Source organism: Plectropomus leopardus, chromosome 7 (genome assembly GCF_026936395.1).
Source record: "Plectropomus leopardus strain MGB_pleo_1.0 chromosome 7, ASM2693639v1, whole genome shotgun sequence".
Taxonomy (NCBI): Eukaryota; Metazoa; Chordata; class Actinopteri; order Perciformes; family Serranidae; genus Plectropomus; species Plectropomus leopardus.
Window position 1 is genome coordinate 28,300,351 of NC_142182.1, and position 16,906 is coordinate 28,317,256.

The 16,906-nt window shown below is 40.4% G+C and overlaps 1 protein-coding gene across 1 annotated transcript in view; it reads right to left on the reverse strand.

Annotated features, from left to right (window-relative positions):
* The window catches only part of LOC121950257 (PDZ domain-containing RING finger protein 4), a 198,645-nt gene extending 183,332 nt beyond the window's left edge, over window positions 1–15,313 (reverse strand). Inside the window, exons 1-2 of the mRNA XM_042496201.2 lie at window positions 14,542–15,313; window positions 13,388–13,483 (exon numbers count right to left, since the gene is read on the reverse strand). Coding sequence (XP_042352135.2) covers window positions 13,388–13,483; window positions 14,542–14,943 — 498 coding nt within the window. The 5' untranslated portion in view covers window positions 14,944–15,313. The remainder of the gene's footprint in view (window positions 1–13,387; window positions 13,484–14,541) is intronic.
* Between the last annotated feature and the right edge of the window lie 1,593 nt (window positions 15,314–16,906).

Here is a 16,906-nt window from a genome sequence, read left to right on the forward strand (position 1 = left end):
GAGCCTGTCAGCTAGTTCCTAAGAGGTCACACTACAACAGGCAAACACCACTCTCTGGCTATTATGGGAGGAAGCCCACTCATTCATTGTGATGGGGAAGGCTTGAGAGTTAATGTTGCTGTTGTTCAAATAATATTATCGAATAATGGGATTAGTGTTTAAGCCAGAAATATGGGAACAAAATTAATATTCACGAGGAAGCATTTCTGGAAGAGAAAGCCTGTGTTCTATGAGGAAGAAACGGAGAGGCAAAGAAAGCTATTTTTGCTGCGGTATTAAAAAAAATGTAAAGACAAGTAAGACGGATGGTAAAATTCAAAATAGCCATCTCTATAGGAAGGAATTTCACTTTGTCCAGTATGCATGATAATTTGTATTGTCCCTTTATTTTAACATTTTTCGGACGGCAATATTGGTCAGTTGGTCACTTTTATTTGTCATCGGTATGACATTTTGTACTAACATTAACAGTACCCTGAGGATAAATCGCAATGGCTTGTCATCTAGTGCCACCTTGAGTTTCACATTTAAAATTGGGAACAACCGTTGAATGGATTGCCATCAAATTTGGTGCAAAGATTGATGGTCCCCTTTGGGATGAATTGTAACTTTGATGATCCTTTAATTTCTCATCTGGTGCCATATCAGGTCAAAGTTTGACTACATTTGTTTGATGAAATACCTGTTAAAATAATGAAATTACCACCAGCCTCAGCTGCACTGTGTTCAGTGCTAAGTAGTCAATGTTAGCATGTAAACACACTGAAAATGTGTTAATGCCAGGGTTGGGTAGTAAACAAATTACATGTTATCAGGACTATGTAGTCAGATAACAAAAAATAATTAACTATAATCAGCATGCTTTTGAAAAAAAAAAGTGTATTTAGATTTTACATTGTCAATGATTGCTTGATTCATTTTTTATTATGACTTTACAATATGGCAATTATAAGTATTAATAATATTATTAAATATGAAACTTTTTTTCATAATGGCGATGCTCTATGAATTCATAAAGAGCTGCTTAGACAAGTGTTTCACTTTGTGGCAAACCTGAAGGAAGACAAAAAAACCCTCTACAGTCAAGATAGAGGGTTCAAGTAGCAGCAGTCTTTGCATTTGTATCACATTTTTGTGGTTGAGTGCATTTCTTTTACCATAACGTGCAATATTTCATTTCATTTTTTTGTGATCCAGTAGATAACATACTAATGCAAAAATCGCCATGTAATTTGTATTCAGTAACTGACTACATTACAAAATAATATGACACAACCCTGTAGCATTCAGCTCAAAGCATCACTGGGGCTAAGTACAGCTACACAGAGGTATAATCATGGCATTAGTCTCATTTATAAATGACTATTAAAAGGTTGGTTGACCCAAATCACAAAAAACATTTTTTTATTTACCTATACTAGTTTCTAGTCACACACACACATAGTTGGTTCAGCTTGTTTAGGTATTGTCTTGCTGTAAACAGTTGCTATAATAAACCATCATGGTGAAAGCACACAGTTCACAGTGAGGTCTGTGAGTTTTCCAAAGGAGAGAGGACTAATTCTTTTTTATGTCATTTTTTGGTGCTTCGTGGACCACAAAAAAAATTCCTCCTTTGTACTGGGATGAAAGCAGAAATCTCAACGATGGATATCTATCTAGACAAAGAAAAACCAAAACTATCTGCATGACTAGATACGACTAAGTAACTGACTGATAAACCAACGCAACTTCTGCCAAAATCGGCCTGTGTGTTTGTGTCACCATTTCGTATGCTACTGTGCAGAGATCTAAAACAAAATGTTGTGCTGTTTTCTTCCCCTCAACAATGCCCGACACAGGCGAGTGCTGGCCTTCAAGATGAAATGAGAGGATTCAAAGGACTAGGCTTGTTTTGATCCCTTGTCTTGGCAGGCGCACAGTGCCGTGCCAGTGTTTGCTAATACCCTGGACGCACCTGGCATATTACACCGGCTTATCCCTCTCCTCAACACCTCCCTAATGCACTTGCACCAGTCTACTACTGTACAGTTGTTTCTCCAACTATATGGCAGCCTCTGTCCAGATGTAATTAAGTCCTAATCCTCCTGTCGACAAAAGCAGAGGCAGCCTTAATTCAGTTCGCAGATGAATGTGCAGTAAATACAGTCTGCAGGCATGCTGCTTTGATGATACTGCACTTCCAGTGAAAGGCCAAAGGTAATGTCACGGTCCTCTCTGACAAAGGCCATGATGTGCAGCCAAACATGATCCACAGAGGCGGTTTAAACTCTGCAGATTATCTGTAATGGATTCAACAGTATAAGGCCCCAGTTTTTATGGGTTCAGGCTTAACTGACAATAAACATGCAGACAGCTCAGAGCTGGCAGTTGTTTTATGTATGTGCGACCACAACAAATGAAAATCTTTGATTCAAATCAAAGCTTTATGGGCAAATGCACAGACTGTTAATGTGATTAGAATTTCGTGTAAAAAAATATTTGTTGTTTTTGATCAAGAGAACCAGTGACCAGTGTTCATTTTAAAAGCCCTGACCAAACAGCAACCTCCTGAAAAATGACGCTAACGCTGACGGCAAAAAAACTCCTCCTCAATGCAGCTCCTCATATGGCTCTGTGATGGTGCATGCATTATATGTGACCAAGTCACCTCTATTCACATCCGCCCTGCTCCATCGGGTGCTTATATCCATCCGCAAGAGAGCAAGTTTCACTTTATTTTCTGGATTTATACACGGCTGTTTGAAAAGCCACTGAAGCTGCAGCTTCAGTGCCTGTGCTAATGTGAGCTACATTTGAAATGTTGAAATTGTCACTTCCTCTCCTCGCGTTGCCCACTTGGTCCACGTCACAGGTATCCCAGCATGCTTTGGACAGGGTATCAGTCGCTTTCAATACAAAACCAATGGGGGCTGACTTCTGGTCGCGTGTAGTCGCATATGGTGGGCATGCACTGTAAGACAGTTAATCCACATAAACGTCTATATTTAAATGCCCAACTTTACAGCACAAATAAAAATGTTTACAGCCTGGTACCAAAAATGGTTTGGGTCTCCTGCTAATTTTCCCTTTCATGACACTCAAATGGAGGATACATTTTTACATGACTCATTCATTTACATTGTATCAAGGTTTAAAGATACCCTAATTAATTAAGGGTGTGTATCTGGGAGGCATCACCTCAGTCTATGAGTCAGAACAATGTTCACTGTTAACCCTCGCTCCCTCACAGCTCTGCTCTCTCATCCAAAAAAAGGGCTCCAAAAGACCAAGATGGCGGCTGCGGAAATGCCAAAGGAGGCTTCAAAATGGCATTACAGCCAGTGCGTGACGTCATGGTAGCAATGTCCGTAATGTTTCTACAGTCTATGGTCCTGATCACTTGAACAATCATCAGGGTGATGAGAAATACCTTAAATAACAGAAACCGTCTCGCTCTCTGGTTTGGAAGCACAAGAAAATGGTCACTAAATTGTAACTGTCATCACTCTCATGCTATTTAAATGTGTTGCTAATGATTTTTCTGTTGAATCTAATTTGGCTAAGTTTGCGAAGCTACTTTCATTGGGAAAGAGTTGGCAACACTGGGTTCTAAAAAAAAAAAAAACAATCCGATGAAGATTTTTCTTCTCTTGTCTCCCTAGTGCTTAATTAGCCAAAAAATTTCGGAAAACATTTGATTATGAACATAACCCCTCCTCGTTACCTATGTTGGCTTTAACTTGGTGGGAGAAAACTGGCTGTGTGCTCTCACTGTGGAAGGTCTAGCCACAACTTTACCTCATTTACACACTCATTACAAGCTTTGCGGAGAGCCCTGATGATAGGGTGGTTACTGCTCTGTGTGTGTGTGTGTGTGTGTGTGTGTGTGTGTGTGTGTGTGTGTGTGTGTGTGTGCAGCTGTCTGTGTACACGTGTGTACATGCTGACTCAAGGCTTTCACTGTAATCTCCCTGTAACAGCTGCAGGTTAAACCACATGTTTATCAAGACTAGAGGAGCTCAGTAGGTCCGTGTGAGTTCAAAAGGCATCAGGGTCACTGACTAACCGAACCCCCCAGCGGTGGTAAAGATGGGAACAGAGGGGGCGACTGAGTTTAGATCGGACCACAGATGTTTAGTTGGTGAATCAACTTCACAACAAGCCATTTTCTCATCACAAAAGAGACAGAGGAGAGCGTTTGGTTGCACGAGAGCTCTTGTGCACAGTGGAGTTTTCCGTGACATCAGTAATAAATGGCCGAGGGGGTATATATCATCTGTGCCAGCTGGGTCAAACAGTGTATGTTAGAATAGTGTGTATATATATATATTTCTGTCGGAACATACATGTATGTTTGTCTGTGCATGTGCCCGAATGAAAATAAGCAGTTACATGTACGCAGTGGGATCCCTTAAAATACCACACTAGGACGTGACCTGGAAAGTTCATCAGTTTCTGTTCAGCCTCCCTGTTTACAGCTTCTTTGACACTAGGCTCTTTTCCAGATGTTGGCTGATGAATCCTGAACTCAAGGCTCTCGCTTCGGTTCACAGAAAAGCAGCAGAGAGCGGCGGGCTACAGTCATTAAGGTGCGAATAAAGTCAAGAGTTCTCCTCCAGAGTAACTGCAATGATCAATCACTCCTGTCACCGAGTGCTTCCTGCAGTACACCTGAGAGCGGAGCTGAAGTATCGGACTGAGCTGCAATACATGAACATCTGCTTAAACATTGTTTCGAGACACAGCAGCATAGAAACTGCACACAGGTGGAGAGAAAAGTTGATACTGGGACAAAAAGGTAACAAAAAGTAAGCCCATGTGTATACATTATATACACAAAAAAATGTGCCAGATGCAAACACACTAAAGCGTCACAAAAGATAAAATACAGTAACCATTATTTGTCAAATGCTGGGATTGTAATGTGTGTACAGGCTCCATTTAACAAATATGTTCATCCTTGATAAAAGTGATTATTTTCTAAATTAATTGATTAATTGTTCAGTCTATAAACAATCAGAAATATGTCAAACCTGGCTATAACAATTACCCACAGCCCAATCTGAAGTCTTGAAATTGCTAGTTTTGTCTGAATAACAGTCCAAAACAATTTAGTTTACACAGATATATAGCAAAGCAGAGAATTCTCAACACTGAGCTGCTGAAACCTGAAAATGGGCATTCTGTTAGAAACTACAATTACTGCCTCGCAGTTGTAAGGCTGTCACCAACTAGTCAAGTCTCAGTTACAGTTTACATCCGTGTCTCTCCAGACACATATGTAGCCATGACAGCAGACAATGCTTCAAATGTGGATGTTGCAAAGAAGCTAGAAATTCTAAAACATGGACTCTTCACACACATTTTAAACCCAGCAGCAAAGATCTACACAATCAGCACAGTTTCAAGGTATTTTTGTCATACAAATGAAAAAAATAAAAGTTTTAAAGTTTGAATGGACTCAGCAGGACATTGAGTGTGACAGCGGCATTCACGTAATATAGTAAAGAAACCTAACAGTGCTAGTGACAGGTCGCGAACATTTTTGCCGACACCAGATATCAAACAAAAGCCAGGGACTGTGTAACATTAAGTTGCTGTGAGCTGGAAATTCACCACTTTTAAGCAGAAGGTCTCTCCTCTCATTCCCTGTACCAAAAGGCTGCATGTCCACAGCTCTGTATCAAAGACTAGCATGAAAGTCAAGAGCACTCATATCGCAGCAAACTCTGGGGACCAAAGCGACCCAGAAGTACGCTGACGAGCATTAAAAAACAACAACAACAACAACAACAACAACAAAATGACAGCTTGACTTGAAGCCATCTCAGTTGACTGAGGGGTCTCTGACTGATGATTTGAATCCCTGACTTTCAAGGAGCAGCTCTAATAAGCATGTCTTCAATCTTTGACCAGGGACCACCAAGTTCTGATCAGTTCATCCAAGAGTCCAATTGGATGTTTGTGTTAAATTTCTTGAAATTCCCTCAAGGCGCTCCTGAGATATTACATTCAAGAACGGGACGCACAGGCAGGTGAACAGATACCCCAAAAATCAAGTGCCGCTGGCCTCAGCAGTCGCTGTCTGCAAGGCATTAGAAGGACTTAAATGATTAATGCGTGGATTATGAATTTTCTGTTGATCGATAGTCTGTTTCAGCTGTTTAGTAAATCGTAATCCCCACATATTTTTAAGCAAACAAAAGTCACTATTAGTATTTGGATAAATGAAGTGCTGTACTTCCAAAGACTAGACTTATTGTATTTCATTTATTAATTCTTTATGAATTACTGAATTGTAGTGCATTAAACTGATTTCTAATAGTTTGGCAAGTATAATTAACAGGAGCACATCAACAAAACCTTCATAAAAAAGAGTACATACTGCTTGCTGCTGTATCAGACTGTATTAGCTATAGTTATAATAATAAACCAGCAACTTCAGGCACATATCCACGGAGGAGCTGCTATCTACTCAAGAAAAAAATGACATTGTACATTTCTGCAAACCACCAATAGATTACAATTGTTCCTTAGTATGTAGCAGATATATTGAACCCTTACATTTCAAGAGTGATGTGGTTAACATGCTGTTAGGTTTAGGCACAAAAGACAGTTGGTTATGGTTAGGAAAAGTCAGAAAGACCCACATTTAGTGGCTAAGACGCCACTAGAAACACAGCAATTGCTAAATCACAACCAGTTTTGTTGTTTGTTGGTCTTAAACAGCGGTCTGCAGCTTGGCAGGAATTTCGCCTAGGCAACATGCAATCCACCATTCTCTTTATCTCCAGATGACAAAGTGAGTTATCTACTACATCACTTAAGAAATGTTGATATGATAATAAATATGAAACGCACCCAACCAACGTATTCATGGTTTGCAGAAATGTACCATACCATCATTTTCTTCTGGCAGCTGAGCAGCTGCTCTGTAATCTGGTTGCATATTTCACTCTGCAGAGATTTTTAACTAATGTATCCAATCAGGAACATTAAATACAATCAAAGTGTGAAAATCAAAACTGTTCATCTGAGTTCACGTCACCATGATTTACTCTCCATCCTCCCGCAGACCCAACTAACCAACATCCCACGGACATTCAAAAGAGGCCTTTCAGCAGGTAGGGACAATTTTACCCAGAGTGCTCCTCTTTTACGAGCACGGTGGTCTTTAGTGGAACAGTTTTCTTTTTCACACCTCCTGCCTAAAACAACAGACCTGGACTACTTGAGTAAATACATGCAAACACACACAAACAGACGTTCACAGCTCAGGACAAAACTCACAAAAGGAGCATGATGTACTCTGCAGCCGCTGCTCCTGGTTGGTCCAAATCCACAACCTTGGAACCTGGAATACCCTAATCTCAATATCTGCCTTATTAGCAAACACGAGTGCAAGCCAAAAGCTTTGGAAAAGCATCTTGATTGCCAAACCAACACCTATGAAACTAAACAAAATCCTATAAATATGCACAGAGATAAGCAGCACTAAGACATTTAACAAGGAGCCTAAAAGCTGCTAAAGAGCCGTTGAATAATTAGCTGCTTATCTAATTTTTCTAAACTGATAAATCTAAATTAATGCAAGCTGAAGTTTGTTTTAGTAGCTGGGTGTGTGTGTGTGTGTGTGTGTGTGTGTGTGTGTGTGTGTGTGTGTGTGTGTGTGGAATTGGAGAGGAAATAGGAAATGGTGAGCAGGGCGGTCCCTCTCTCACAGGCGAAGGATAAACAGCTGCCATGTAAATGATGTCCCAAACAGAGCAGAACAGGTACCAAAAAACACCTCCAGAAGGCTAAAACACACAGGACATGACAACTCCATATTTACACCCGACAAGCAGAGAGTGAAAGGGACTGTTTGATCGACTCAATTTCCATACCCACCAGTCCCATTTTCTTGATCTGTCAGCTGTGAGCGAAACAGACAGCGAGCTGTAAACCAGTGACTTTATGCTATTTCATCTGAATACAAGCGTTCTTTTCCATTTTCAACAAAATGCTGTGGGGAATTGGAGCACAAACAGACTATAAAGCTGTCTAGACAAGCAGTAAAAAGATGTGTACAACTGTGCGCCCAACTGATTTGACCATTAGACATCTGCCTTTGTTTGCAGCAACATATAAACATTTTTTTTCCCGTATTTCTCAGGTAGTTAAATTAGATTTTTTTTCTTCCCCAACCACACCAACACCCTGCTTCAATGGGAAAAAGATATTCACTTGTTTACCGTGTTTATTTTGGAGCTTGGTCTGGGCAAGAAAAAAATGACATAAAGTGACATAAAAGCAGAGGTCATAAATCTATCTTTTTTTCTTGTCGCGAAGCAATCTTTTCTCGACATCTTTTGTTATGGAAGCAAACAAACTGGCCTGCTTTTTCGTCCCCGCCTGTCATGCAAGATTGGATTTTGATGAGAACGATACTCGAGTTGCGTATCCACTCCCTCCCTCCCTCTGCCCTTCCCTGTGCTTTTCTCTTGATCTGAGCACAAAAAAGAAAAAAAAAAGCTGGAGTTATTGCGCTCTCACTCTCAGACAGGTGACAAGGCCTCGCTGTTTCTGTCAATAAGCCCTTCGCTCAAGTGTCGCAGTCAATGACGACGAAATAGATTCTTACTCTCCTGTGAGGCAGACGCTTTCAGCAGCTTTGGTAATGGATGATGAAAAGAACAATCCATTGCGAATCACATGGAACTATTTCCTTAGTTTCCCTCCTGACTCCACGTCGTGGTTTTGGGGGGGATGTTTCAGGGAGTGGGACTGTTTTACCTCAACTGTGGTTTCATTTGTGTATTCATCTGGTTTTAAACAAACATGCAGGCAAATTACACGGACACATGGAGACGACTGTATGTTTTTGCAGCGGTGACTAATCCTGTTAACGTCTCAATGCTGCGTCGTGCTTCCATTATCCCTTTCCAACATAGCAGAACGGGCTGACTCACCCACAGCCACCAACTGCATTCACAGTCAGCCCAGAACAGATCAGCTGGATCTACATCAGTACATCTCTGAGGCACAGTCATGGAAAACTATGCTGTGTATCGCATTCAGTCCTCTCCGCATTTCTCTCATTTCACACACAATACTGAGCAAGCTCTCAGCGAGCCGTTTTCTAGAGCAGCCGTCGGGATCGTTGACAGTAAAGAACAACTGGCATCTGTGAAACTGCTCAGTTACTGGAGTCACTTCAACGATAGACTCAAAAGCTTCTTTGTCCATGTTTTTAACAACAATGTCATTGTCCACAAACTAGTGGAGCAATTTTTTTCAAATACAAAAAGCATGAAACTATTAGGTAGGGTGGAGCTCAATTAGTTAAGCCTCAACAGTGATGGTCCAATCATAGCTGAGCAACCTGGCGAGTAACCTGGCACGGCAGGCCTGCAAAGCTTCAGATTTCTCCACATAATAAAGCAGAATGGGGCTGTATAAGAAGAAGCAGGCAAAGAATTTCAAGGCCGGTGTCATTAGTTAGCTTTTCCAAAACTAAAACTAATTACAAATGGAATAAAAAATTGATTTCTCTGCTCATTTATAACAAGCAAACTTTAGCAAGCCAAGCTTACTACATGCAATAAAAAGTGTAGTTTCAAAACCAAGGAGCATATCTTTAGAACTAGCAGACTTCATTACTTAGGGGTTGCATTAAAAAAAAAAGTCCCATTCAGAACTGGCACAGTTGCGTAATACACCACTGTGGGAACAGGCTCTGGAAGAAAAGTTACTCTATCAGAGTTTAGGGTAATGTTAGCAGCTCTGTCCTGCTTTTTATTCAGCAAACCCAGACAAACTCGTTAGGCAACTTAGCATTATGTTACATCAATAAATCCACACAGGCATTTTCTCTTGTTAAAGTGAAACAAACTATGAACATGGGAACTAAGCGTTTGCTTGTATGCGTGTCTATAAGCAGTCCATATCATTATCAAATGAAACACAACATGAGGGCTACTTAGGCACCCTGCAATATAATAACAATGCTGCACCTCTATTTCAATAGGAGGGTTTCCACTGCAGATTTGTGCAAAACTTGAGTAATATTTTAGAAATGTCAATTAAACACAATTGTGAGATGACTGCGTTTCCTTCGTGACTTCTCCCCCCCGTGATAACATTCCAAGAAGCATGGCAACTATTGCAGCCAACGCACTAGCTGTCATTACTTGAATGAATGGTAAAAATTCATAAACCCCCTGTGGAGATATTAATGTCTAAAGTGACGAACACTGCCATAGGCATAAGTTCAGAGGAGTATAACATCAGTAGGCTATAAGCTGTACAGTATACGGCTGATTTCAACATAACTGACCCAGAAAACATGTACTCAAGATATGACTTGCAGCAGGGAAAAATTAAAGCATCGCTAAGGACATCAAACCCTTTAAAAGGTCACAGAGTAGTGAGGAGAAGCCTGCTCTTGCCCATCGCTGTCTGAAATCAGTGAACCATTGTTTAAAAAATACATTTCCCTTCTAGCCCTCTATGTGTTCCATGCTGCAATGGAGAGCTTCGCCAGCATAACAGTAACTAAAAGGCTAATTAGGCTTTCCGACCACAAAAAGGGACATTGAGTGGGACAATCCATAACTGCAACTGGGGTGTTCACCAGGCACCAACTCTATTGTCCCCGCAGACAGAAAATCCCATCACGTTTCAAAGAAAGCTGATTTCCACTAAACTGTAAAAACTTTGATGAACTACAAACCCGGCTCTCTCAAGTATTGGAAAATCCATTTGGGTAAGCAAAAGAAGAAAACACACAGTGAGAAAACTATTAAAGACACATTAGAGCGGAGATTTGAGACGAGAAAAGAAAGAGAGCTGAAAATAGATGCTCGCTGCGTTTCTGCCTGGCACTGGCAGAGGAGACCGAACAGTTTTCCACATTAATCAAGAGTGAGTCTGTCGCACTAACAGCATGCTGCAGGCAATTAGAGAGATACTTTATATGACCGTCGACTCCATTAAACACATCCACACTCAGCAGCAGCCCAAACACAACAGAGTCTCTGGCTGGGGGTTTAATAACACTAAATTTTAGGCTACCTTATGAGTTTACTAAAACAAGAACTGTTATTAGATTTGGAAGCAACTTGTGGAGGTTTGATCAATGATTTGCTGCAGCAACAAAGACTCAACAGCAGTTAGAAACCATATCCAGATAGTTTAGCGCATCAATTATATGCAGCACATTTTAGATTGATAATAATAATCCTTTATTAATCCCCATAGTTTGCAGCAGTACAGGGGTAAGTACAAGGGTAAAAGTGTCAAAATAAATAAATACTCAAGTGCATTTTGCAAAAATCAAGATGCAAACAGGTGATAATTAACACTGTTAAAAATGAAAGTGAGAGTACTTTGCTCTCTGGTATTTTTTATTTTTTAACTTGACCACAGAGTGTCTAAATGGGCTGAAGGCATTTCTAGGAGCACCTCTTGAAGATCACTTAAATACTGTATGTATAAATAAACTATCCATTACTTGCATTTAAAGGTGTTTTTGAACATGGGACCTATTTTCCCATGTTTTTGTGTCTAAATGACTAATGGAGACAACATTTTTTTTAAAGTGGTCCTGTATTGAGAGAGAGTGTTGCAGCAACAGCAATGAAACAGGCTGCAATGTGATCACCATGGTAAAGCTGTAATTATTAATCAATTAGTTGTCAACTATTAGAATAATCTGCAACTAATTTATGGCTGATTAATCTGCCATTTATAAAAAAAAATCTCTTGATTCCAGCTTCTTAAATGTGAATTTATTTATATTTTCTGGTTTCATTACTATAACATTAAACTGAATATCTTCAATTTGTGAACAAAACAAAACATTTGAGGTAGGGGTTGACAGATTATTGGGGCCAACATTTGGCATTTTACCAATTATCTGTATCTGCATTATAATTTAATGATCGCTGATAAAATGTTATTAATTAAAAAGTGCAAAGAAAGTGTCAGCATGGGAGGAATCTCTATTTTGAAAAACCTTAGGGAGCTATTTCATATTTGTTTTTTATCTAAATTTTACTTGACATCATCAACAACAAAATTCGCTTGGAGAAATTAAACATTTTTCCATTCCTTTCACAAGTCTGGTCTGTGTGTAACCAAATCTTGCTCAAGAGAAGTCTTCTTCTGAAATCTCATCTGAAATCATAAATGTCCAAATATGCTAAATATTCAGCCATGACAACAAACATCTTTTAGACAACACTAAGCTACACTTTCTGTACTCCAACACAACAAACTTCTCCAGCAATCTCACGGACATTTCCAATGTTGTTTTCCTGCAACAAGTCACATCTTGTAAGATTTGACTGAGATTTGGCCACAACAGACCAGCTACAAGTAGGGAAACACTTTCAATTTCTCTGGGGGCTTTTTCTGAAAATTGGTCGGACACTTTCAATAACAATCCGAGCCTGTCAGCGGCAAAAACAGACACTTTTAGATGATGGAAATTGACAGTGCACAATTGTTTCACTGAACCTGTTTTAAAAATTGTCTCCATTTATCACAAAAACACGGCAAAATTTCAACCCAGGTCAAAAAAAATTATTTCCCTTTAATATAGAGCACAATGTAGAAAAAAACATTATCAGATTTTTCTCCAAAGGCAATTCTTTTTTTTTCTTTGTAAAACTGGATTACAGTTAGTCTGCAGTGACTTTGGGAGAAATCTGATATGGTGTTCTGGCCTCAAACTTTCCAAAATAGGCAGGACACTAACCAGACGAAGACACTAGATCAGCTGAGACCAAAACAAAAGGACAAAGACCGCTTTAGAAGTCACGCGATGGACGGAACAAGTCCAAACCTTAGGGCACGAACAGATTCCTCTCTAAATGTGGTGCTGAGATGATCATATATTGTTGACAAACAGGCAAACAACAATGACTGCAATCTATATATATGCCAACAACATTTCAACGCGGCATTTATGAAATAAAGTCCTGTGTCAATAAACACTCTCACTGTGAGAAAAAGAGACCACACCACGCCGTCAAATGACAAACAACAGGGTGTAAGAAGAGATTATCTTCTATAAACTGTCTTCACTCAGAGTTTTCTCCGCCATAGCATTCGCTGTGATCCCAGAGTCAACATTGACACAGAGAATCGTCTGGCAGAAGGAATAAGCCTGAGCTGAGGCAGCAGGTGAAACAGAGGAGGAAGAAAACCCTGCTGCTGCACGAGAGGCTGACTTCAAAACACCCAAATCCTAATATCAACAACAATGGGAAGTGTCTCAGTGGGCACCAACAGTTATACTGACAGACGAAACTGCACCGCTGCCTCTGGGCATTATGGATAAAGCTTTGTTTGCTCAAAAAGTTTTATGAATGAGCCATAACTGTCAGCAGGTACAAGCTGCGAGCAGCGAGTCTCTTACCTGAGGTGTTTGGAGCTGCTCCCGTGGCTCTCCCTCTGCACATGTTGCTTCATCTGATATCTGGCTCTGCATGTCCGCAGCTGCCCTCACGTCTCTCTAATTCAGTAAACAAACAAACAAACAACCAAACAGAACTGTTTTAATCAGCTTGTCCATGCCTTGTTTTACATGACATACAATGCTGTGCAAAATTATTAGGCCATCCTAAATTTTGTTGTTTTAGCAAGATTATAATGATCATACATATTTATTTCTAAGTAGTGTCTTTCATTCAATACAGTATTAACCCTTGAGAGCCTGGATTGACATTGGTTTTGTTTGTCATGACTCCTTTCGCAAGCATTTAAACCTTTGAGACCTGAGAAAACTGATTTCATTTCTTTTGAAAACACAAGAATTGTCTGGAAAGTTGAAAAAAAAATGACTTGAAAATAAGATGTCGGGAGATTATTAGATATTATCCAAAAAGAAAAGGAAAAATGTCCAGAGAACTATATTTATAGGGTAATTATTGTACTTTTATATTTAAAATAATGTTACTGCAAAAAAAAGTTTATTTGAGCTCATTTTCTTTTTGTTTTGTTTCCCTTTTAGCCTTTTAATTTTTTCTTGTAACTTTTTTACTAATTTCTTGCCAGTTTGGGGGCCATTTTTTTAAAGTTGCCGTCTTCCAATGTTTTGAAAGAAATCAAGGCAATATGCTCAAGTTTCAACGGGTTACAAAAATTTCAGAAAAAAACAAATATTTCAGAATAAAACAACTTCAGCAAACTGAAGCTGCCTCCCTCTCCACTTAGCATGTCTTAAACTCTCATGAGCAGACTATATGACATCTACAAAACTAATCTCCCGGTGTATTTACATCAGCTTGCATTCAAGACTCGTCTACAGCTCAGTATTGTTTGTTTGTTATGGTTGTGCGACTCCATGTTTGCTCTTCATCCGTTATTTATTATTTTATTTTATGAGCATTACATACACACTGTGTGACAGCTTGAATCACTGGAGAAATGAAGAGAAATAAATGTTATCATTATGACACTGCTACAACAACAAAGTTTGGGGTTGCCTCAGACTTCTACACAGCACTGTCTTGTCTCGAGCATGAACCGCACAGGCTGCTGTCAGCTGCTGAAATAATTCCCCCCTCTTACCTTGTAGTAGCCAGTGACCTGCTCTGCAATGCTGTTGATGTGCAGCATGTACTGATGCAGTCTGCTTTGGTACTTTAGAGCCGCCAGCTGGGCCTCGTTCTGCAGAGTGGACACCTGAGCTAACAGGGACTGCTCCCTCCGGTTCCACCTGAGCCTCGCCATCCGGGTCTCGTGCTCCAAAGCGGCGCTTCTCTCCTCCAGGGCGTCGGTGACGGTGCGGAGGGCGTCCATACAGCAGTGATCCGGTTCACCGGACAGCAGAAGCCCGCATCCTTTCTTACAAACACCTTCATCACCGCGGAGAGCCGTCGGTACTTTAGTTTGCGACTCCATCTCGCCTGCGGTTAAAACTTGACAGATTGGCTCCTTTTCCGCGCAGGGAGTTGAGCAATCAGCGCACATAGTTTGGCGCAGGAAAATGAGTTGGGACAAAGTTATTTTGCAGGTCTGAGCACATGGAAGCACCAAAAAAGTTTGACCGGTCTGAGCAGCTCACGCTGAGCTGAGGCGCTGCGCCACCTGACGCAGGACGCGAGAAGTGTCTGAAAACTTCACCCTGCTGACTCACTTCTGCTCTCTCTGGTCAGGGTCATCCTGGGTTTCCTGCTGCTCTCATACATTCAGCTATAATTTAACCTCAGTTGTAGAACCTTCCTTCCATTTCTGCTGTTTGCTGGAGAAGTTTAATTCAGTTTGTTGCGGTTTTATTTAATGAAGTGCAGCTGTGAGAGGTGCTCTGCCCCTGATGTGTGCTATGACGCCTCACCAGCAGAGGTCGCTCATTCTCACACATACTTTGCAGTGGTTTAAAGGGCAATGATACTCAACTTGAAGCCCGCGGGCCAAATCTGGCCCCTGATAGAGTGCTGAGTTGCCACCCAACCATTTTCTAATTCACAATAAAGATAAAGTGATTCATTGTGTTTCTGCTTTTAATTAAAATATATTGTTAAACTTTGCCAACTATGTTTCGTCTCCCGCTTTGTCACACACTGTGACAGGCTGTGACAGTATACAGTGACAGAGTGCTTAAACAGCATCAAAATAGAGCTTGTTTATCAAAAAAAGTACCAGTACCCCCTGACAGAGGTCCTTGCTAAGCCTCAAATGGCCTGAAATCTTAGAAACATCTTAAAGTCCAAGAAATGTTCTAAACTCCTAGAAATCTTCTAAACTCCGATATGTCCTAAAGTTCTAGAAATGTCCTAAATCACTAGGAATGTCTGCAACATTCTAAATTCCTGAAATGTCCTAAGAAACTTCTTAAAATCAAATCATGGAAACATCCTAAATGTCTCCAAATCCCAAAAAGCTCCTAAAATCATAGAAATGTCCTTAAATCCTAAAAACATTCTAAAATCCTAGAAACACAGGGGCCAGTCGCTGCTGTGACTGGCTTCCTTTCATTTTGCAAAAGTGGCCACCAAAGAAAGCAAGCTGAGTAGGCTATCATTGGTTTAGGGATTGCACTTTATCTATTAGAGTAGATTTGATTTTTTTTCTAAGAAATATTTGAAGTGTCTCCCCCATTTTGCACCCCCCTCATAAATAACAAACGGTCCCTTACTTGGCAGCAGGGCCCTCACACTGCCACAGAAAGGACTCAGTTTAACAGCTCACATCATGGTTGGCATTATTGGTGGGGTTTTATTGTGCCTCATCCTAAACCTATTAAATTAATTTGGTTATTGCAGTGATGACATGTCAGTGAAACTTGTCTCAAGGGAATGATGCTCCTTCAGTGGTGAAACACAGGCTTGTAACAAAATATCTGCATGGAGACTTTGACTAATAAAGCCTTCCTGCATGAATCCGGGCCAGTCTCACTGCCTGACACAGCATGACATATTGCAGGCATCTCAGAGCGGGCGTCACATTTCAGGTCTCCCAGCGAAGAAATCTGGTTCTAGTCTGCTGTGTTCGCTACTTTAAAGTATGTTTTGTGTTGTCTGAGCTGTCAGAGAACAGGTGTAGATTTACAAAGACAATAGCACGATCCGTCCTGGGACTGCACACCTGTCTGCAAAAACACATGCAAAAGGAGGTCAGAGGAATGTATTTTTCCTCCTGTCAATCAGTGAAAATGAAACAGTGGCTCTTGTGTTACTTAATGATGTGATATTAAATTAAATCATTTAAAACAACTATACTTCCAGAACATAATGACATATGAAGGAGCAGTCAGACTGAACCAAGCCACAGCCTGATGATTATGAGAGTGTATTTTTTGGGGGGGAAATGTGTTACACAGTCACCTGGGATCAGACCTATCACACAGGCCATATGCTTGGACCGATAAGCCACTGAAAAAGGAGAGTTATCTCCTTCTTTTGTTCTCTCTCTCTCTGAGCTGATTTCAGTGAAT